General features: G+C 34.7%; 1 protein-coding gene across 4 annotated transcripts in view; it reads left to right on the top strand.

The window, feature by feature from the left end:
- The window catches only part of jim, a 33,434-nt gene extending 10,193 nt beyond the window's left edge, over window positions 1-23,241 (top strand). Inside the window, exons 2-7 of one of the 4 annotated variants that reach the window (XM_068286810.1) lie at window positions 8,394-9,380; window positions 9,454-10,165; window positions 10,986-11,183; window positions 11,239-11,525; window positions 11,669-11,770; window positions 11,878-23,241. In XM_068286810.1, the coding sequence (XP_068142911.1) occupies window positions 8,907-9,380; window positions 9,454-10,165; window positions 10,986-11,183; window positions 11,239-11,525; window positions 11,669-11,770; window positions 11,878-12,477 (2,373 nt within the window). In that variant the 5' untranslated portion in view covers window positions 8,394-8,906 and the 3' untranslated portion in view covers window positions 12,478-23,241. Of the gene's footprint in view, window positions 1-8,393; window positions 9,381-9,453; window positions 10,250-10,985; window positions 11,184-11,238; window positions 11,526-11,668; window positions 11,774-11,877 lie in introns of all 4 variants that reach the window. The other 3 variants (XM_068286808.1, XM_068286809.1, XM_068286807.1) reach the window with 3 other exon arrangements.
- Window positions 23,242-25,186: the final 1,945 nt, after the last annotated feature.

Below are 25,186 nucleotides of genomic sequence, written 5' to 3'. Positions count from 1 at the left end.
GAACATTTTAACTTATGCGTATATTTGGATATCGATAATATTAAAATATATAGGTTGATGTAAGTACTTATGACTATTTTAATTTATATCTTATCTGATGATCCTGTTTGCTGCTGCTTGTCCGCCAATGGGTAGAGTTCGCCGTTTTATTTTTTATTGTTTCGTCGCTCAGCTGCTGTTGTCCAGGGCCTATGGGCTCAGGCGGTACCGGTGCCGGATTTCGCACCAGATTTTCTTATACTGGCACTTTTCCAGCCTCTTCTTTGCAACTATCTTCTTGCTCTGCTGCTGTTGGTAGACTAGCAACTACATATAGTGTACATATGTATATAACTATACACTAGTTAACTTTATTTTTTTTTTCGATATTAGGGCTTCGAATACGCCACACACGAACTTTATATTGTTCTTTTTTTTTTTTTTACCGCCGCCGAAATTATTGCAGTTGCTCGACTAGCCAAACTGCCTTTATATACTCGGTTGCACGCACTTTTTATTTATTAAGCAATATTTTGCTTTAATTTTATACTCTGTCTCTTACCACTGGTGGGGGAAAACAAGAGTTTTTTATTTTGCTACCTTTAGCTGGTCTAAGCATTTACACTTGCATTAGATCTCAAACTCTTAAGGAGCTGGTTGAACCTCTGAGTCTCTTACCACTGGTGGGGGAAAACTACAGAGTTCTTTCTTATTTTGCTACCTTTAGCTCGTCTTAGCATTTACACTTGCATAAGATCTCAAACTCTTAAGGAGCTGATTCACTCTCTGAGTCTCTTACCACTGGTGGGGGAAAACTACAGAGTTCCTTTTTCTCGAAGGACCAAAATGAATAGGGATTCCGGAGGAGAAGAATAACCCAATCTTCATTCGTTGAATTCAAAATATGAACTGATTTTATTAACAAAAGTATGGAGTTTATATAGGGAATCTTAGGCTCTAGGAGGTAACAATTGTTCTTAAAATATCTTATTCTAATGAGACTCAAACCCAAGATTTCGGGGGTTGAAAATTATTATTATTTTTGGGCACGGCTTCGGCCACTTGACATCCTGCCGTTGTGATATTTTGGGTTAGTTTAGAATTACAAGTGTTTTTCTACAATGTGTGTGGCTGATTGTAATTCTAGTCCTATGCTAGATTACTTGTTTGTGACAAAAGTACAGTTGTATTATGTTTTCTTTAGTGCATCTGATTTGGTGAAGCCGCTTCAGATGAACACGATGTTTATTCTTAAACAAGCTCTTAATGTTGTTGTAACAACAATATAAAAATGCTTGTTATAGGTATTTGTTGTTCTGCTCAGACTTTCTTTGACTTAACTATTTGCATTATTATGTTTAATATAAAGTTTAATAAAGAGTTAAGTTTACATGTTTTAATGTCTGATGTATTGAAAAATATGAAAAAAACATGCGAGGGCCAACAGTGCGTATGAAAGTGAGAATTCAAATGTTTCCACCGTTCTATGCCAATTGATTGCCAAGCTTCTTTGGCCAAATTTGAATGTTTTTTTTGAAGGATAATTGTATCCTTGGGCTAGACCTAGATATATAGAGACGAGGATCATGTAACGTTATACCAAATTCGATGCGATTGAAAGATAAATTAATGAATGACTTTGTCTTTTAATGTTTAATGGAATTTCAATCGGGCCAATACATGCTGTTGACTGTTTTTGACCTACTTGTTGACTGACTACCTCATCCACATACAAACATATATGAATGTGAAGAATGCAAACCTGCCAAAAGTAGTAGAATTATGCATTACTTTATGTAAGATGTATCGATTGAATGTTGATCAGGCGACTTGATGCCAATAAAACATTCCATATAACAGGATAAATTGACGTTGACATTAAATAGATTGGCAGGAAGTTGCAACATTTCCATTGCAAGTTACAAGTTGAGGCACACACACACACACACACACACACACACACATACACGACAACAGCAACAGTGAGGCACAACTAAAATACAACTAAAAAACAAAAAAGAAAACGTATAAAAGTTCTAAATTTAATTTAAATACTGCTTAATGATGGATTTCTTGCAAAAAAGAAAAATTCGAAAATGTCGTTTCGTTTATTTATATCGTCAATTTAATTTTAGTATGTAGTTTGTTTTTGTTGTTGCGGTTTTTTTTTTTTTGGTTTTGTTTAGCACAATTTAAGAAAAATACAACTTGTCATTTGCTTGTTTCCCTGTTTCTGCAACAAAGCAAAAACTTAAATTATAAAGTAAACAAAAAAACAAGAAACCGAAAATCGACAGAAAAGACACAATGTCAGCTTTACATACATATATATATATATATATATAGATAGTTTTTATTTATGTAGGTGGAACTTGATGGTAATTTAATGATTACTTTTCTCTTTTTTAAATGTTGATCAAAGTTCGTTTACTTACAAGACAAATTTCTCAACAAAGTATTCGGAATGATCTCTAGATCTGCAAGAGATCCTCAATCTACGATGATCTTATTTATTTTACAGTTATTAAAATCGATAACCACAAGTCTTTTGATGAATTTAAGTCATTAGATTCCTTTCTTTCCTTTTCTTTTTGGCTATTCGGGTGGGAGTCTCGGGGGAAACATGGCATAAAAACAGATTATACCACAGTAAGAGGAAGATAGCAGAAATGGATGGATGTACATACATACATATGTATGTATGCATGTATCGACACGAAGTGCAAGAGGCAGTAACGTCAGCACGCGCTAATAGTTGGCAGTGAAGTCGACGTCAGTGTTAGAAAGTCGACAACAGAACGGAAGAGAGTGAAATATGGTGAGCAGAGAGAGTGTGGCAGAGAGAATACATTTTTAGAAGGCGCCACAGCGAGAGCGAGCTTTTTAGGGCGACTGCACCAATACAAAGAAAGTTGTCTTCCGTTTATGTATTCTATGTCTGTGTGTGTGTGATGGAGGAGGAGGAGGGGGGGGCCTCGGTGGCCTGGTGTAGCGGCGCGCCGGCAAAAGCGAACAAAAAGTCAAGTTAAAGGAAAAAACGTTGAAAAAAGATTGCAAATGTTTTGACTAAAAAAAGCTTAGAAAGAGAGTGTGTGTGTGTGTGACAGAGAGAGAGAGAGAGAGCAAGAGAGTGATTAACTTAACTCACTCCCAAATAAAATTCTCACATCTCAAGCGAGCAACTACTAAATTCTCTCCCACTTACTCTCTCTCTCTCTCTACTCTATGTGTGTGTTTGTGTGTATCTCTCTCTCTCTCTCAGTTTATCCGATGAGCAGCAGCAGCCAGCTAGCCAACAGACCCAGACCCATAGCTAAATGTTGGCGCGCTCCGCGCTCCCAGTTGAGTTGGAGGTCTCGTTTCAGCTTTGGGATACTCGGCTACTCGGTTTCACTTTGTTATTTTTTTTGGCATTTCGTTCGATTTTTCATACGGCAACTAAAATGAATGCTTTGTCAAATGCAATATGTACATATGTACATTCTATGTACATGTAGATGATCGGGAAATCGGCAAATAACCAAAAAAAATAACGAAAAATGTGCCCAAAATCTGTAACTATCAACAGTAATAAAGTAAAGGCAACAACAACAAGCACAACAACCACAATAACAATAACAAATGCGCGAAAACTGTGTGTGGAAAGAAATTGTTAGTGAGATGGCCAATAACAAAACGAATTCTGAGGCTAACTGAAAGCACAGAACCCCGCCAAAATAAAGAAGAAGAAGTGCAAAAAAAAATTATAGTAGAAATAGTGACAAACAAACGCCAAACTTTTGGATTAATTATTTCTAAAATTGTATAAAATTCAACTAAAAAGAAGCAAAAAAAAAAAACAAGAGAGAAGCAAATAACGCGTTATTTATTTTTGTCATCATCGTCGTCTTTAGTTGAGATTTTTTTCTTTTCTTTTTTTTTTTTTTTTTTTTTTTGTGTGATTTTTATTCGCATCGTTTCTGTGTATCTGCAGACTGCATATCGCCCCCCTCCCCCTGTAAATGTGAATGTAGATATACGTGTGTGTGTGTGTGTGTGTCTCTGACTCTAACTGCGAGTGTGTGTGTGCACTCGTCAGATACAAAATTTCGGTTCATTTCGGGGGTGTCTGTGTGTAACTTAACAAGCACGTGTGTGTGTGTGTTTGTGTGTGTTCCTCTGCCGCTGCGCCGCCTTTGGCTCGGGCTCTGCCTGTGCCTGTCTCTCGACCATCGCCCTCACCTCCTTCTTTATTGCTGAAGCAATCAACATTTTTTTGAGGTTAGTTTTATACGAAATGCCATGACAACAAATTTTCGTCGGGGGAGGGTTAGGAACGGCGGGGGGGAGTTTATTCAATTGTAAATTAGAGAAGATGCAATAATACGTAAATCCTTTCTAGAAAACTAAAACTCTATTTCAAAATTTTTCAATAATAAAAAAAAATCCCCTAAAAAACGACCAAAATTAAGAGCCAAACATGTTTTTGAGCTTAAAATCAAGTTGACAAACCAAAAAAAAAAAAAAAAAAACGCCAAAAAAAACGTTAAGCAAGTGTGGCTGGGTGGCAGGATGGATTGGTGGCGAGGGGGAGGGGGTTAGGCAAAAAAAAAAAATGAGTGAGTATGTGTCTGAGAGAAAAACGCACACAAAACGGCACTAATGAGCAAAAAGAAGAAAAAAAAAAAAAACAACCAAGCAAATCAGAAAAGAGACAGACGAATAGACAAAAACAACAACGAATATTTTTGCCACAAATCATTTGTTATGTTTTTTTGGTTTTTTGAATACCCTTTGCCATAAAGGACAAACAAAGAGTTTATAACATCATAAATATCCTCTTCCCATCATCAGGGATTAGATCCTTAGAAAGCCATTATAAAGCAGACTAGAACTTGTGCCCTTCTTTCCTGTTACAGGGTATTAACAAGTCGAATTGCTGTGTGGATATGTTTTTTTGCTCATCTTTTTTGTGCAAAAATTCCGCTTGGGGCTAAATTCATTATTTCGTTGTTGTTGTAGAACAAAGTGGGGACTGACTCGATTGGGGGATAGTACCTACCTACTATGTACGAATGTCAGACTATATAGAGGAGAATGATGAATTATGTGCATTGAAACAATTAATTTTGTTATTATAATATTTGGTTTTTGTTGTTGTTGTTAAAAGCATACGAAACTTACAAAATAGATTTAAGCATTGGCAATTACGAAATCCCGCCAAATGACCAACTCCCCTCCCCCCCATTCTTGGCTTGGCTCCTATCCACCTGCTGCACATGGATAGATACATTTGTATCTTTCCATACATTTGTATGGAATATAATTGAAATTAACAAATTTTGTGAGTCTTAAAAGCGCGGGAAAGATGAATCGAACTTAAATATTTAAGCTTTGAGAATATTCAATTTAAGTTTAATTTGATTTTATTTCAAATTAAATAAGAGAATATGTGTTTTATTGTTATAGATATACATATTTGATGTCCCAGTAAGACGATTTAAAGCGGTGTAGCCATTTTTAAAGACTTAAGATAGCTTTCAACATGGCGGATCATTTGTATCTAAAAAACATTCAATCTATTATGAAGACTAGAAATCAATAAGCTGGTCTTGTTCGTTGATTCGCACTAAATTTTGACCAACATATTGAAGTTGCGAATATCCTGCGATCCATCAAACTTAATAACCTTGTCTCATACCCATGAAATAGCCAACATGTGTGCCAAAAACCTCTATTCATCATTTGAAAAGAAGTTAGAAATCTAAGATTTTAAAAATTTGTTTCCCATTTAGATGCAGGGTATGGCACAGTCGGATTTACAACTTGCCTTAATGCATAAATTTTAATCACTATTCCCATATGCAAGAGAACAAATGTTGAAAAATCTATCCTTTGTTTCTATTAGAAACTCCATGACATAAATTAGTGTTGTAAAATGTCAAAAAAATCCACCAAGTAATGGATTATGTTTAAAGAAAATTAGTGTTACATTCAAAAATCCAAGATACGTTAAATTATAATCCTAAAATGTTTAATTATATTTAAACCATGTAAGAGTAATGTATTATTGAACTAAACTAAGCTAAACAGAGTTAGGACCAAAAACAGCTGACATAACTTAAAGGTACAAGACCTCAGTTGGCCCTCCCTCACATACATACATACATATGTATGTATGTATGTATGTATGTATGGGTATCTCACCTCAGTCCTCAGTTGGGGTCGATGAAAATGAATTAGGTGGCCGAATACGCGCCATTTGGAATAATTATGATCATTAGATGGTTTCCCTTTGATGTCCTAGTTCCAGGCGCAGCAGTAATCATTCTTTGTGGACCGTCTCAGTTTCTGCACTCTTTTCGTGAGTCACTCATGTTGGGTTGGTCGCAAATTGTTTTCATTGACTCGTAACTCTCTTTTTTCCTTCTTTTTTTGGTTTTTTATCTATCCATACCTGTCGTCATAGTTCAAAAAGCTCTCCCGCTCTGTTTTTCTTTGCGTTGCGTTGCTCTCTCACCCTCACTCTGCGTTGCTCTCACTCTCTATCTCTCTCTCTCGCCCGCTCTACCACACTCTCACGCTTCGTGCATGGTTGGCAAAGCTTTTCAATACACATTGAATTAGATTGCTGTACAAAAACTACAAAAAATCATTTTTGGCGCTTAATTTTACCAAAAAAAAAAAAAAAAGTAGTGAGCGCAAATTTGTGTAAAGGTAAATTGCAGTGTTTTTGTTTTTGAGGTTCTAGCTTGGCTTAACGCCTTAACCTTGAAGATTTATTCTCATACAATTGTTGGATAGATATAGGATATACAGGATATACACGATAAAAGCAAGAAACTCCTATAAAAATACATTCATATGGAATTCAAATACAGTTGAACTTTCCTATGAGGAACTTCTCTATACAAGAACTCATTTTAAGGATAGAATAGAATAGAATAGAAAGTTCAACTTTAGAAGTAGAAATTTCTTATCTAGAGTTATTTTTGGCCATAGAACTTTGAATTGATTTGTCGAAAAGCTTGATCTTTGTATTACTTTATAAAGTGTCCTTTTACTGTCTTTACTTTACTTTTCGTCCCCCTCTCGCGCTCTCGTGCTTCGTTATGGGCAAAATAATATATATAATTAAAATTGATATTTGGCAATATTCTCGACTGCATTGACATGCGCAGTAGATGCAATAAGAAAGCGATCATTAAACTGGATCGATCATGTGTGTTTAGCATAGAAGATGGAGAGCAAATAATGTCTTTAGGGCCCGATAGTCAGCCAAGGCAAGGCATGGCGATGTCTGTGGAGAGCCGAGCAGAATGTGCATCGAGATATGTAGAAGTCAAACAACGGCAACGAACGCATAAATTGTGAATGCTGTCGCATTGCCAATGGAGCGCAATAATTCACAAATAGCATCGACTGCAGTTGGCGGCGGCGGCGGCGCAGCAGAACGACTGCAAACAATCTCTCAGTGGAGTGCAGTGCAGTGCAGAGAATGGCAAGCGATCTTATAATCTCTCCGCTCTATCCCCCGCTGGTGGTGCATTTGTCTATAGCTCTCTCTCTATCTGGCGCGTTCATTTTACGGGTTCAAGGTAGTTTAGTTCTCTCGCCGGCCGCGAAGCTCTTCATCGATTGCGCTCAACTCTTTGGGCTGTATGCTTAGTTTTTGTTGTTGTTGTTTTCTAATTGACTTAAACCGACAACAAAATGTGTTTCCAATTTCAATTTGATAACAGTTTATTAAAATCAGATTTCCAATTTAAATTATATTACCATTAAGTACTCATAAAACTGAACTTCAATGGACATTTCTAATTGTCTATCGGCGTGGGTGGATCTAAATGCAGATTTCCGATTGTATTGGGGGTGGCAATCTGGTCATGGTTATCGAACTATCGTATACCATGCTCCTCACTGGGGGACTCTGTGGATCCACTACGGGTATTTGACAGGATTGGACTGAGATCTCCATCTATCGATCGTGTGGGTTGATTTGTCTGGATCAAATATCTTACTTTTATAGCTGCATATCTATCAAATTGAGATTCTATAGGTTTTTTAGCTTTCAAACTTTAATTTCAACCTTCTCTCTATAGATTTTGGGGGACACAAACGATCTTTTTGGGTCTTGTAAAACATCTTCTATCATCCCGTGGATATATAACGTATATGTTTGTACAATCTTGATCGTCTTTACCTTTATCTTAATATTTAATCGAAATCGAAAGCTGGATCATCCGTTTGTAGTAATATAGTAAAAGATATGTATATCTAAGTCAAATAATTGAAACTCATGTGCAAAAGGAGAGAATAGAAAGGATAATTAGTATGAGCAACTTACTCCAAGATGATTCTCTTTAGACACTCAAATTATTGTAATTATAATTATCCTATAATTAATCATATTTCTCATTTCTTTTCTTTTTTAGATCCAAAACTTGAAATCAGTAAAACAAAAACAAGGAATACAAAAAGAAACACACACAAAAAACAAAAACAAAAACGGGGATATTTATAATTTTCAAAATAACGGACTTAAGAAGAAAGGAATTTTGAGATTGAGAAAGAGATAAAGAGAAACACACACACAAATGAGAGACAAACAAAAAACAAAACCTAAATGAAAAGGCAGTAGCAAAATAAACAAAAACAAAAACGAAAACAAAAAACTCTGCCATAAAAATGTGCAAAAAAACTCAATAAAAAGCAGAGAGAGAGAGCGAGAGCGAGAGAGAGAGAGAGAGAGAGAGCAGAGAGAGAAAGAGAGTGGTAGAGAAGAGAAAACAAAACAAAAAAAAAAGGAACCATAGCTAAAAAACAAAAACTTGCCAAGTGTCGTCGTCCAGCCACTCTCACAGGACACAGGACACTCGACACAGGACACGTAGAAGTAACGCGCGCAACAAGAAGAACCAAGCAACAGCAACAACAAAAGCCACAAAATGGCCATAAATTTTTCGGCCTCATTTGCGGCCTGCATAGCGGCTGGCCTGAAAGTGCCCCGCCAGATAATGTACTGCATTACACAGGATACGGGCCAGCCGTATGTGTTGTATAAGGACTCGCAGGACGCTGAACGCAATCCCGCCGCAGCCGCAGCGGCGGCGCAATGGGGCAGCGAAATGTATCCCAATATACAGCAGCAGGCCCAACAGCATCTCAGTGCCCAGCAGCAGCAACAGCAGCAGCAACAGAACGCAGCGCAGGTCGCTGCTCAGGCAGCGGCAGCCGCTGCAGCAGCGGCGAACCAGCCGCAAAGCCCGCCCGGTGGTACAGAGCCGAGGGACAATGTTGGCAGCGGCGATGGACGCCAGCAGCAGCAGCAACAACAGGTGTCCCCCTCATCCAGTCCATATCCATCGGTGCAGCAGCAACAGCGAGCCAATGGAGCAAGCGACGAGGATGCCATGAACCAGGTGGGATTCCAAAACGAAATACAACGCTCAGAACCCTTGACTAACCATTTATCCCCTTACTTTTTACGCACAGCTTGCCAACCAGCAGCAACAGCAATCCGCAAATCAAAATAGCAACGAAACACAACAACATGCAACCAGTAACGCTGCAGGCGGCGAAACGGGCGGCGGCAATCCACATCCGCCGGGCGGCGATCCCAGCAATGGGCAGCAGCAATTCCAAACGCCCGACTACTATGCCCACTCACGTCATGCAGGACCGCAGGGCGGCCTGATGGCGCCGCCTGGTTTCCCGCCCTTGCACTATCTCAATAAGTCTGGTCTGCCCGGCATGGAGCAGAATGGAGCGGCTGAATCGTCGACATATACATTGCCACCCGAATTGCTGCCGGGCCAACAGAATGGTGCGCCCAGCAATACGAATGCCGGCAATGCAAATGAAACGCCACCAACAAATGGTCCGACGCCATCTCAGACTGGCGGTCGAACTGGCAATGGCCCGGGACGTCCGCACAAGAATAAGCCCCACAGTGATTTGCGTCTATTCAAGTGCCTTACCTGCGGCAAGGACTTCAAGCAGAAGAGCACACTACTGCAACACGATCGCATACACACAGATGCCCGGCCATTTCCCTGCTCCGAGTGTGGCAAACGTTTCCGTCAGCAATCGCATTTGACGCAACATTTACGCATCCATGCCAACGAAAAGCCCTTCACCTGCCCGTACTGTTCGCGCAGTTTTCGACAGCGAGCCATACTCAATCAGCATATACGCATCCATTCGGGTGAGAAGCCCTTCGCCTGCCCCGAGTGCGGCAAGCACTTTCGCCAGAAGGCCATCCTCAATCAGCATGTGCGCACCCACCAAGGCGAGCGACGACAACTTAACAACAACCAATTTTTGTTAGGGACCGACCCGACCGGCTCAAAGCCAAAGCCAAAACGAAAACCAGACCCAGATCTAGATCTAGATCCAGACCTAAATCTAGATCTAGACAATCACCAACAATCTTTTGGCACAACAATTGCCCTTGCAAAATTTACATGCAACATCCCAAGAACTTTTAGACCAAACAAAAAGAAAAACTCATCATTTTCCAAATTCAAAATGCACTCAGAAAAAAAATTCGATTACAATTGCGAAACGATTTATCAGTTTATCAAAATTCGAATTTGGTTCTTTATCAAAGAAATTGAAATTCTTTGTTGCCATCCCAAAGAAAGTAAAGAAGAATGCGAAAAATTGGTTGTAAATTCGATGAAGATTTTTGGATTAATCTCGATTTTTGTTTGTTATGTTGTCCCTTACCGAGTTAAGGCAGTCTCTGATTTTTTCTCTGAGTGTGCAAGTCCAATTAGTTAGCAATCAGTTGATTCGTTGAGATACAGACAAGTCTCAACCAGTCAGCTTAAGCTTGAGAATTTTCATTTTTCCTATTTTCATAATGTCAATTCGTTTCGAAGACTTGTTAAACAATGATTTAAGGTCCAACTTTGAGAGCTGCTAACAGTCGATGAATTTCTCTTTGATTCATTCTATGTACAATCGGTTCCTGCGGATCAATACGTCATCACCAAATTCATCTCAACTGCACACACACACAGATGTGTCACCGCATCTCATTTTCAAGAATGGTCCACATCCGACGCTGTGGCCCTCGGATGTACCATTTCCGGGCGATGAACCAGACACGAAAGGCGATATCGCTGGCGGTGGAGGAGGCTACCATGACGACGACTCGCAGGGTACACCGGATGGCAGCGGTGGCTTGCATTATCCCTCATACTTTAAGGATGGCAAGGGTGAGTCCCTCATAGTGCTCCAAACTGATCTAATGATTTGCATGTCAATTAACAGGTCAAAAGATTCTACCTGAGGTGCTGCAACATATTGGCGCTAGGCCAGCGAATATGCCACTCTATGTACGGTGCCCGATTTGTGATAAGGAGTTCAAGCAAAAGACCACTCTGCTGCAGCACGGTTGCATACACATCGAATCACGACCATATCCGTGTCCCGAGTGCGGCAAGCGTTTCCGTCAGCAATCGCATTTGACTCAACATTTGCGTATACATACAAATGAAAAGCCATTCGGTTGTATGTACTGTCCGCGTTTCTTCCGCCAGAGAACCATACTGAATCAGGTAAGAGAGGGCATCAATATTCAAAGGATTCTTTCAAGTTTCCTTTCAAAAGGAAATTGAATGTTCTCATTGAAGAATCTGACATTCAAATCTCTCAAAGTGTCACTTTCTAAATTGATGGAATTCTTCCTATTTTTTTACAGCACTTGCGCATTCATACAGGGGAAAAGCCTTACAAATGCGGCCAGTGTGGCAAGGATTTCCGACAGAAGGCAATCTTGGATCAGCATACGCGTACCCACCAGGTAGTTGTAGCTTAAACCGATCTACATGAATTGAATGCTCAATGAAGTTGTAGGCGAACTGTATACTCATTTCTATTCACTCACTTTAATTCTCTGTGTGTATATAGGGAGATCGACCCTTCTGCTGTCCCATGCCCAATTGTCGACGACGCTTTGCCACTGAGAATGAGGTGACCAAACATATTGATAATCATATGAATCCCAATACCACCAAAGTGCGACGTCAGCAACAGCAGCAACATGGCCAGCAGGTGCAACAGCAGCAGCAGCAGCAGCAGCAACAGCAGCAGCAGCAACAACAGCAACAACAACAGAATAACAATAACACTGTAAGCCATCTAATGAACGATGCCAAAAGCCATTTGGCAGCACAGCAATTTCTCACGAACAACAACAACAATCCATCGTCGGTGGACAACAAATCCAATATATTGCCAGTGAGAAGTTTAGCAGCAGCAAATGCGGCAGCCGCCGCAGTCGTCCAGCAATCGGTGGTTAAGAATGAGTTATATTTCCCACAATGCTATGGACCACCATTTCAGCATCCCTTCCAGCAGCAGCCGCAACAGCAACAGCAGCCAAGTGTGGCGCATGCAAATGGCGGTGGGCCGACGCCACCAGTAACGGTAACGGTGGCAAATTCTGTGGCGCCCGGCGGTGGAGTGGTGGTGCAACAGAATCCAGCCACATCAGTAGTGGCTCAGTGACATCCCACCACTGGAGCGGCACCGCAACAACAACAACAACAGCAGCAGCAGCAGCAACAACCTAGTGCACAACAACAGCATCATTCAACGGCACAACCAGCACAACAGCAGCAGCAACAACAACAACAACAACAAACCGCATCAACGGATAATGGATCATCCGTATCGTCAGTGAGTGTACCACAAACGGTGACACTTTCAATAACCCTACCACCGCCACCGCCGGCAGCTCACCATACGCCGCATTCAGTCCATCATAGTGGACATGCAGAGCATGGGGTAGCCGCCGCACCACCCACCGCTGCTGCACCACCGCCACCTCCCTCTCTATCACACGCAATACCAATACATCCACACATACACTCAATATTTGGATCTCTATGATGTCATCAATAAAAGAGCTCCCCGACACCACCACCACCATCACCACCCCCCCGCTCGCTTACTTCCACCCTGACCCCCACTCCCGCCCCCAACAACAACATCCATTATGGAACACATACATACATATATAACACATTAAGTTATCCTAGCTAAAAATGTGCACATACGTAATTCTTCTAGTGTTTATATACACACACACACATACATACATACTTATATGTATGGGTATATATATATATTTATATATATTAATTTCAATTGTTTTAAGTTTTATGCTGATTTTTTACACCGTTTTTTTTTTTTTATTTGATAACACAACACAAAACATAGTTTTGGCAGCTAAACACAAACTAAATAAAACTAAAAACAAAACAAAACAAAAAAAAAAGAGGAAAAAATGTAAAAACAGGACGAGTACTAGTCTTTTCGAAAAGGACTCTAAACTCCTTTTACACAACAAAATCGATAAACAAAATAAAACACGAAAACAAAAAAAAAAAAAAAAAAAAAATGAGAAAGTGAAATGAGAAGAGCAACCAAAACACAACGTTATACGATTCCTTTTGTTTATAACTTTCGTTTTAAGATTTTTCAATATTTGCATTAAAGACTACACCTACACCAATACAAAATACACACACACACACACACACACACACTAGAATTTCATCATGACTTAAGTTATACGATTTTCATAGAGAAAGATATATCTAAAGAGAATGAGAGCGAGAGAGAGAGAGAGAGAGAAATGAGTGGAATGTTAGATTTAAAATGACAATTGGACAGAACAACTGAACAAGGAGACGAAAAGGCAGACGGGAGAAGGGAGAAGGATGCACGTGTGGAATGTGGATGCAAAAGAAGATTGGGGCGGGTTTAAGATAAGGACATTTGTATAAGGACTAATACGAATGGATGGGCTCAGAGCAATTTGTTTTGATTTTCTTTCGACGTCGCAGAGAATGTTGAGCAGCTAAACAAAAACTAAATGAAAAAAAAACACAAGAAATGAATTATTACTATAATTATTATTTTTATTATCATAATTATTATTATTATTATTATAATTATAGACACTTTTCACATGCTCCAGGCAGAAAAATTGATCATTTTGCGTAGATTTTAAACATAAATAATTTCTCTTTGAATTGAAATGTGATTTTAACAATATGCATATAAATAATTTGCAATCTATAAATTTATTCAATATAATATACATATACATATATATATATATATATATAGAGATGATTTATTGTCTTCCCATTTGAGTTTTGTTTGTATTTCGTTTAGTTCTTTCATATGATTATTATTATTATTATTATTATTATTATTATTAAACTTGCTTTTGTTCTCTTAATATTTAGTTTTGTTTAGTCTTACGTTTAGTGATTCGGCATTTGTTTGAATGGTATTTTTACAAACACAAACACACACACACACAGAGAGAGAGAGAAAGAGAGAGAGAAAGAGAGAGAGAGAGAGCAAATGCAATTCAATTTTGAGTGACTATTTAGGTGCCATATCCCATTAAAAAGCAAAGGACATCCCTCCAAAACCCAAACCCGTACCCAATCCAACCTTCAATCTGCCACTCCTCCTCCTACTCCTTCTTCTTCTTCTTCTTAGAAACTGCAATAATCAGGCTACCACAAATCCTTTCAAATCCTTCGTTCTGTTCGCTACCAAAACTGTGTGAAACATAAGTATATATATATATATATAGAAAAGAATACAAACAAACAAACAATTAATTAATTAAATAAACAAAACAAATTTAGTTTCCTATACAAATTTTCCAATGTACCGTTAACGCATTTATAATTGTTATACTAATCAAATAGCGTACAATTTCCTACACACGAGATATGAACACAATAAACATTTGATTACATAATAAAAGAGAGAGATAGAAAGAGAGAGACAGAGAGAGAGAGAGAGAAGAAAGTGAAAGCTTAGCTTAAGTTTAGTTATCCATCATTTACTCATTATTTAATCTTTATCTTATATCTCTATTTCTATATCTATTTGTATAGTGAATTACGAATAAGTTCTTCAATTGATTTCAATGTGTTTTTTTTTTTTTTTCTATTTCTGTTTCTCTTAGGTTATGTTTGCTTTATATATATATATATATAAACATATATATTATTTAATTGATAAATAAACAAAATATTATAAATATTACATTATGATTTCTCCATCCTCGTTTTGTTCATTTGATTCTCTTTATTTTATATACATATATGTATTTACTCTCTCGACATTCGATCACATTTGAAAATTTTGCATTATAATCATTATTAAAAGGGGCAACAGTCACACCCACACACACACACTCACACACACACACACACACAACACTTTTTACATACATTTTCGATCGATGGGCGCGTCAGATTCTTGCGATACAAGAAGCATTATCCAATACGTTTTATATAAGTTTTTCCGTATTCAAAATTGTACATAGCAAATGTTTTCGGCAACTAAAAGAAAAGCAAAACAACAACAACAACAACAATAACAACAGCAAACAAAAAGTTTTATAGTATATAGAATGAATCTCTCTCACCCAAAACCCTAAAACGAGAGAAGCAAAGACAAAAAACAAAAACGAATATAAAAATTGAAAACGAAAAAAAAAACCCAAAAAAACCCCAAAAAAAAAAAAAAAAAAAAATCAACCTGTTTTGGCATTGTAAAAAGTTAGTCGAAATTTTTTTAAAATTCATTTTAGGCCCAATGGAAAACAAAAAATTGATAATTGCATGTTTTTGGCACTACAACAAATTTATACGATAGCTTTTATTGGAATTATTGGATTTGCTATAAACAAATTACAAACAAAAATACAAAGGAAAAATTTAAAATACTTAGCATACTTTTAGGCCTTTTAGACAAAATTTTAAAATAATTCTTTTTTGGCTTTACGATACGAAGAAAAATGTAAAAACACAAAAAAACACAAAAACCAAAAAAACCCAAAAAAAAAAAAAAAAAAAAACGGAAACGAAATGAAACAAGACACCTTTTGGCTTTAAAATCAAAATTATGTTTAGTTTAAGTTTAAAACTAAAACTCTAAGAAAGAATATATCAAATCAAATTGTGGCAAATTGATGCTATAATTCCAATAAAAGCAAAAAAAAAAACTTAGACTGAATGTCACTGTGATAAATGCAAAGTAAAACAAAAACAAAACAAAAAACGAAAAAAAAAAAACAATTTATAACCAACTAAAAAACGATAAACGATAAAACTTTTGTAAATTTTTAGGCATTAAAAACAAAATTAAAAACGTTAAAAAAAAACCAAAAAAAAAAAAGGAAATTCTTAAGATCTAAACAAAATTTAAGAAAGAAATGAAAAAAAAAAACCAGAAAAAAATGCTCCATAAATCCTATAAATATAATTTTTCTTATGATTTCACTATAAGTTCAGTTTGAATTCACTTATAATTTTTGTAGTTGCAAGCAAAACCACACATAGAGAAAACGAGAGAAAGCAAGAGAGACACAGAGAGAGAGAGATAGATAGAGGGAAAGCGAGAGAGAGAGAGAGAGAGAGAGAAAAAAGATGTCCCCAGTTAGCCAGCTGCTTCAGTGGAATCACGAGAAAGAATATATTGATAATACCCGATATTCAAAGGAAAAAACAAAAACAAACAAACAAACAAACAATTACCCGGCCTAGACAAAACAAAACAAGCTTAGAATGAGAGACAGAGATACACGAAAGAGACACAAAAGCCTAGAATAGAAAAGAGGGGCTAAAACCGAACCGAATCCGATCGAAAACCCAGATGAGTACCGAACCGAACCGAACCGAACCGCACCCGAACCCACAAATAAATAGTTAAAGATACAATGAGAAGCAATCAAATAAATGAATAAATAGATTTGCTTAAGAACGCAAAATGTACGTTACATATAAAAAACCAAAACCAAAACCTAAACCTAAACCAACAACAATAGCCCAATTTTAAAATAACCAATAGTACAAATACAAGTAATTTTTATAGCAGAAATTTAATAATTGCAGTCTCAAAAGCATAATACATACACACACACACACACACACACACACACACACACACACACACACACACACACCACACACACACCCTCAGAAAGGAAAAGGCAAGGATATGATATCATGACAAAAAACAAAAAACCCAAAAAAATCAATCATCATGGCACATGGAAAAAAAAATGATTACCAAAACCCAAACAAAACAAAAAACCGCAAAAGTGAAAAATGAAAAATGTGAACGAAAATTCGAAAGCTGCTTTTCGTTAGAAATACTTGACAAACCAAAAAAAAAAAGAGAAGATAAATTTAAAAAAAAAAGAAAAGAAAAACGAGAAAGCCAACAAAGAAAATGAAACAAATTCCTTTCTTCTTAAAAATGATTATACATAATAACAAATTGCTAAATCATAAAAGAAAATGAAAATTATAATATATTTAAAAACAAAAACACACGTACACACACACACACACACACACACAAGGGAAATGTATAATAAAATCGAGCAAAACCAAAAAAAGAAAAAACAATTTATAAAACTTCCGGCTTACACCTTCAGAGAAACTATAAGAAGCAAAAGAAATCTCATAGAAATTGCCTAAATACCACAACATACAAACAACAACAACAAACAAGATACAAAACAGAAGAGATAACGGGTGAATGGAGAGAAGGGGACTAAACCCCTCCTCTCACCAGAATCTCGTCATATATATATATAGTATACAAATATAATTGAGTACAGCCGCTTTCTGCAATAGTGATAATAGTTTTAAGTCAACCAACAACCAACAAATAACAACAATGCAACAAACAACAACAACAACAAACAACAAACAACAAACAACAACAAAACAAGAAAGAAAGAAACAGAAATTGACAATTGATGAGAACAAATGAAAATGTGTAAGTATAATTAATAAACCAATTGAATAATATGAAATGAATAATAATATTATTAATAAAATGATTCAATTGAATTGAGCAAAGAACATACACACACACACACACACACACACAAAAAAAGAAAATGTTTTCGTTTTGAATATACCCCGCGAATACATACAAAGAAACAAAACAAACGAAACAAACGAACAAAAACTGATCTTTTTAGTTGAATTCTCAAAATGTCAACACGAATATTGTCGTCGCTAAACACACACACACACAGACACATACACAGACACACACACACATACACATATATATATATTAAAAGGAAAAGAAAACAAAAAAAAAAAAAAAAAAACTAAATAATGAAAACCAAAAAATGCTTATACTTAAACAACATTTATATTATATTGTATGGTGTATTATATTTTTTAATGTATTAATGCATACTCTTCTATATACCTAGTATATACGATATATATCTACTTATATTTGACATAAAAAACCAAAAACCAAAAATATTAAAACAAATAAGGTCACTTCATTCAAAGAGACAGGGACAGAGACGGAGACGCAGGACGAAGACAGAAAGAAATGGAGATGATGATGATGATGAGAGAAATGAAATGAAATGAAAAGAGTAGAGAAGCAATTGCCAGTTGTAAAATAGAACCAATGAAACTGTTTTCATTTAACTGAAAAGTAAAACAAAAAAACCATAAAGAGAATCGATCAACAATAGCCTCGTTAGTTTATAATGTCAATGAATGATGATCCGGTATCAAAGCAAGGACTATTGCAAAAAGGATTAAACGGAAAATAAATGATTCGAGTGGGTCCACTTGTAACTCCATTAAAGACACTGACACACTGACACACAATTGTATAGGTACAATAAGACAAATCAATGTTCATCTCCAAGCACAGTTTGTGTGTTTCGGTGAGTGTGTCTGAGTGTGTGTGTGTGGGAGAGAGAGAGAGAGAGAGAATGGACCACGATAATTACATTTGTTTTCTTTTCTCGACCTTTTGCAATATGTCCAAAAACAAGCAACAAAGCAAAAAGTAAATGAAAGAAATACAACAACCACACAATGTGCCCATAGAACTAATAATTTATTTATACTTATTATAACAAATGTATATCAAATTGTTGCTCCTTTTTTTGGGCAACAAAACGCGAAGCCCATACACAAATGAAATAGTACCGAAAATATTTTATCGAATTTTTTACAAGCCCCCGAAAAAATACATATACATACATACATATATCGACAAAAAACCCCAAAAATAAAAAATAAAAAAAACCAAAAAATAAAAAAAAGAAGCGAAAGCAAATAGTAAATGTCGACAGATGAAACCGAAACCAAAAAAAAAAAAAAAAAAAAAAAAACAGGAAAAAGGAAAAAGAAAGAAGAAGAAGTTAACTAGCAAGAACATAGTAACATTTAATAACAAAAAAAAAAAAAAAAAGAAAAAAAAATCAAAAGAAATGAAAACCTTATTTGATTTAGTATTAAGCAAAATAAAAGAATAATAATAATTGAAGCAATGAAATGAATAATTTTTTTTTTTTCAAATTGCGCACTACAAGAATGAATCAATCAAATCAAACACCAAATAACATTACCGTTAAACCATAGAATCCCCCAACACCCACACCCACACCCACCCCCCTCAGATAACCTTTGTTTAGTTTAACAAGCAGACAAACACTTTGTTATATGGGCATTTATTTATTACTATATATATTTAAACATAATTATGTACTATGGCAGTTTGTAATGATTATAAACAATTGACAGGGAATACTAATTAAAATAGAAATAGCTGATCATGTCTCACAAGCGAAAGAGAGAGAGAGAGCAGAAAAACAAACAAACAAAACCATAGAAAGGAATGTTTATTGTTTTTTTTTTTTTTTATTTTTGCATATTTTGTTTGTTCTTTGTTAAGGTAAATGAAAAGTCAAAACTGTACATAGATCAAATGCAAATGCAAATGCAAACAATAGCACCAATATATAAAACACATGACTAATTTGCATAATAAATCTTATACTTAGCCAAATACGAAAAGCAAAGCGAGTCTGCATCGATTATTTGAATGCACTCGACAAATGAGTTTCGAATACATTTTGTGTATGTTTTTCCGTACTTTTGTTTTCCTAATTGAACTGAACACAACATATCCACTAAAGTCCAATCGAAAATATCAAGAAATGCACTTGCCCAAAAAAGTATGCTATAAAAATGGAGTGTGGCATCAAGCTTGGCAGTCATACGCCATGTGGGCATGCAGTTTGCCCAAAAAAGTATGCTATACATTTCAGTTTCAGACAAATTGATAAGATTTGAGTTTTTGATGAAACTGACGACTGCCTAAGTTGTAAGTCGGAATCACCCGACTTTGAAATACCCTGTAACAATTGAGCTTACAATACAAATCACACAGACAAATCGATTACTTAGTCCGTGTCACTTGACTCCCCACAAGTAAGTCAGAATAGAAACAATTACATACATACGAGTGCATTTGTTGATATTGTCCTTAAGGAATTTTGTACATTTCGTACGTTTGAACAATAATATTCTTTATAATATTATTTTTCTTTGTTTGTTTTTTAACCAGAAACCACAAACAGATAGATAAACAGTGAGTTAGCTTCATAACGAAAGAGAGAGAGCGAGAGATAGAGAGAGAGAGAGCGAGTGAGAATTATAAAGGAAAAGAGAAAGAATTGATATCAAATTCAAATGCAAATCAAATAAAACGCAATAGTGATACAAGAATCAATAGCCTGATTAAATAGTAACAAATTAGAGAGAAACTACATAAATGAATCGAAACGACAGCAAACAGCAAATAGCAACAGCAACAGCAACAACAACAACAATAAACCAAACAAATCTTTTGATTTAGATACAAAGATGCAGCAACCATAGTACAATAACAATAAAACATAAAACATTTCTCGAATTAAGCAATTTTTATACAAAACCAAAACCAAAACAATAGAACAGAAAAAGTTGTGAGATCGTCAAACAATTTCCTACAACATAAATCAGTTAAAACCAGAATCAAATGCCGAAGGATGAATAGCAAATAGCAGAACACAAACAAAATGAAAGCAGGAAAGGAGTAAAAAGTGCAGTGAAACATTAATTATACATACGCGAACGCAGAGAAGCAAACAGAATGAAGAAAATGGGCGAGAAATGAACATTAAACAAATGACAAAGCAGAGAGCAAAATAATAATACACTATATACATATATTTTTTAAAACAAAGAAACGACAAACTAACAATAGCTAAAAACAAATAAAACAAATAACCAAAAACGATTGTTGAACATTTTTATATATGAATTTCCATATAATTTCTAATTTTAATTAACTGTAAAAAGTAAATTATACATGTATAAAACGCCAAAACCAACCAAAAACTAAAAACCCCCCAAAAAAAAAAAAAAAAAAAAACAACAAACAAAAAAAAACAAATAATAAATACCTAAAAAAAAAACGGAAAGAAAACCCAGAAACCAACAGAAACAGAAAACTTAAAACCAACAAAACAAAAATAACAAAAAAAAAATAAAATGTATAAAAAAACTTTTTTTTATATTACAAGAGACAAGCAAAAAAAAAAAAAAAGGAAAAGAAAATTAAATGAAAATGAAAGCAATGAAAGAAAAACAAAATGAAAACAAGAGAAAATTGAAATTGGTCAACAAAACAAACTACACACACATTTGCAATAAAACTGGCTACAAAGAAAAGAAAACAACAACAACAACAACGTATACAATATATATGTATAAAAGCGTATTTTTTATTAAGTTTCTATTAATTATTTTTTTGAATGAGAGAATGAAAATGAATTGGATTTGGTTTTTTTTTTTTTTTCACAAAGAATCCTTTTAGTTTTTCTACACAATAACAACAACAACAACAACAAGACCGAAAGCAGCAAACATCAACAGCAACAACAACAACAACAACAACATCAAACACTGGCATAAAAGTTTCGTGACTCAAATTTAGAAAAACCTATTTATGGCTAATAAATTAAAGCCTAACGAAATAATACCCATTAAAAACAAAAAAAAATGTTTAAAACAAATATTCATAAATTACAAACAAAAAAGAAAAAACAACAAAAAAAAAACAATATATAACCGAGATCTGTTTTCCAAATTATTTCAAAAAAAAAAAACAAAACAAAAAAAAAAAAAGAAGTTTTTAAATTAAACAAACAAATGAAACATATTCAAAAAAGAAAAACATTTAACAAATTTTTAGGGGGCAAACTTTTTTCGAACAAATTACGCAAATTGTTTAAACAGGATTCAATTTCAAAGTTTGGTAGTTAAACCCAAAAAAACAAAAACAAAAACAAAAATCACACAATTTAGATAACGAAATCTAAAGAAAAGAAAGGAAATTAAATGAAATGTGCAACGTGAGCAAAACGAAAAAAACAAAAAAAAAAAAAAAAAAAATGATGACTTGTCCAATGATGGCAAAAAAACAGACGATACACTTCTCGGCTAAAACGAAATCGAAAACAAAGATGACAAACACTCTCGGCCTTTCCAAAAACAAAAACACAAAACGAAAACGACAACTCAAGAGACAAAGAAAAAACACAAGAAAAAAAGAACGAAACGTCTATTTTTATGGCAACTACATATTAAATTACATTTTTCGAGCAACAAAAACAAAATTGTAAATTTAAGCCAAATGTATAAGCATCATTTTTTGGAAAATACAAATTAAGTAAATATTAAAGACATACCAAGAAAGCGAAACGAAAACGGAATACTAAACAAGAAATACCAAGAAAAACAAAACAAAAACAAAAAACAAAAAACCAAAACATAAAAAGCGGTATTAAATTTAAATGTAAGGCAATTATCAATTTCGAAATGAAAATTTCAAAAAAAACAAAAAAAAAAACAAAAACTAAAACTAAAAAAGCAAACACATCAATCAGCACATCATTACACACACAGACAAAAACAAAGAATACATAACCGAAAATAAATAAAGTAAACAAAATGAAAACGACTAATTCAAATTCAAAATTTTAGTTGTTGTAAGCAAAGCTTGATAAAAGCAATTTGCAGACATATTTGCATATGGGGCAAATACCACACACACACACACACACACACACACACACAAACATAGACATAAACTAAAACCAAACCAAAGCGAAACTCTCTAACTACCCCCTAAAACCCAAAAGCCAAGCCACTTCCCCCCATTTCCACAGTTAGACAAACAACCTAAGAAATCCAAACTCTCCTTTACACACCCACACACACCCACACACACACACACACGTATAAACAACATTAAATTGGTTAAGATTTTAATCATAATTTTTAACGTAATCGTCAGCCAAAAAAAGGAAAAAAAAAACCAAGCATAATAAACTATCAAGGCAGTCCAAAATTAATCCGAAAAAAAAAACCGTATACATAATATACAATTTTAAGGCAAAAAAAAAAAAAAAAAAAAAAAAAAAACCAACACATATTTAAGCGAGTAAACGTCGTCGTCTAGTTTAATGTCGTCAAATTTTACTTTCCGTAACACTTAATTAATATTAAAGAAAAAACTAAGAAAAAACTAAAAAAAAAAAAAAAACAAACGAATATATATATATATATATTATATATAGCAAGTCAGAAGCAAAGTATTGTAAACGTCTATCGACCTACCACTAATTTTCAACCAAAAACAAAAACACACGAAAAAAGAAGAAGAGAAAGGTAAAGGTAAAGAAAAAAAATATGAGATGAGAATATGGCAAAAATTGCTCTCCCTGGCATATGCAAAAAAAAAAAAAAATATACCTACTAAAATGAAAGATACAATGAATTTTTTGGCATTAACACATATAGAAACTACTAAAAAAAAGGAAAAAAATTAAAAAAAAAAAAAAAAAAAAGGAAAAAAATATGATAGCGCAAAAGCTACAACAAAAGAAAACATATATTATTAACAAGAAAATAATTTGAAATAAATTGAATCTTGTAATATAAAAAAAAAAAAGAAAGAAAGAAGAAGTATTTTAATCATCATCTCATGAGGCTTTCTAGTTCCACTCAAATTACGTATACGCAATGTGTTTATGGTTTTCTTTCATCAGTTGCTTCCATTGACACTCTTTGTTGGCACTTTAAGGGCCTTCACACTGCACAGTGGGGAAAATTACCGATTTGTTTTTGAATTGAGTCCTAGTCTTCTACATCCATTTTGGATCACATTGCGTATACGTAACATTAGAGTTGCATTGATTATATGGGAAAATGTCTTTGTCATTTGCTCCCATCAGTTGCTTTTAGGGCCTTAACACTGCACAGTGGGGCTAATCACCGATTTGTTTGGCATAAAATTAATTTCCGTATAGAGTTAGTTAGAAACAGTTTGGAAATAGAGAGTGAATTGACACTCCTAGTCTTCGACATCCATTTTGGATCACATTGCGTATGCGTATTATTAGGTCTTGAACACTTTGTTGCTTTGAAAGTCTTAATTTAGGCCCTTAATATCATTGTAGTCATATAAAAGTTTCGATATTACAAAATTTTGTTTAAATCGTGATTTATAGACTTCCAAATTTAAGGTCTTTTGAGAATATTTGAGATATATTCTTGAGATAATCTTTGGTGATTCCACATATTTTCCTCAGATTGTATTTTTGCGAATTTCTAACCGATTCTCAAAAGCCATATCTCATTTTAATCGCAATTTAACATACTTCAAATTGGCAACAAAGAATTTGACTTTTTAAAAAAATTATTTTCGATTCGATTTTTGAAAAAAATCATGATGTATACATCATGATTTTTTGCAAAAATTGGCAAAAATTTAGTTCTCAAGATTTGAATGCAGATCGAAAGACATTGGATTAACTTGAAAAAAAAGACATGAATTTTTGAAATACTCCAAAAATTGACTAAATTAGAGCTTGTTGAAATTTTGGTTTATTGGAATACTTTGCTGTTTGTTTACATTTTCGTCTCGCTCTTAAAGAAATACATTAAAAATACATTTTAATTTAAAATTCAAGCTTCTAAGCTTTAAATTGAAATATCGTTTGTTCAAATCGCTTGATATTTGGCTACGTTACAGGATCACAAAGTTAAGAGTTTTGACGAATTTTCAGTCAACTTTCCTTAAGAAGCGAAATCCTTTCTTCCTTGAGTGATTCAAAAGCAAGGTCCTTTCCTCGTTGTGAGAATAATTGAGAATAAAACTAGTCGATTCTAGTTAGTGGGAAAACTTTTTTTTATTTATACAAATGAAAATTTGAGTAATTTTACAAAAATTATTATTTTTTTTATATAAATTACTTATCTTTCGGAATTTCGATTAAACCATCTACTAGAGA

The sequence above is a fragment of the Drosophila tropicalis genome, unplaced genomic scaffold (assembly GCF_018151085.1).
Source record: "Drosophila tropicalis isolate 14030-0801.00 unplaced genomic scaffold, ASM1815108v1 contig_463, whole genome shotgun sequence".
NCBI classification, from domain to species: Eukaryota; Metazoa; Arthropoda; class Insecta; order Diptera; family Drosophilidae; genus Drosophila; species Drosophila tropicalis.
Note: the sequence above shows the minus strand (reverse complement) of the source record. Positions and strands in the feature narration are given on the sequence as shown.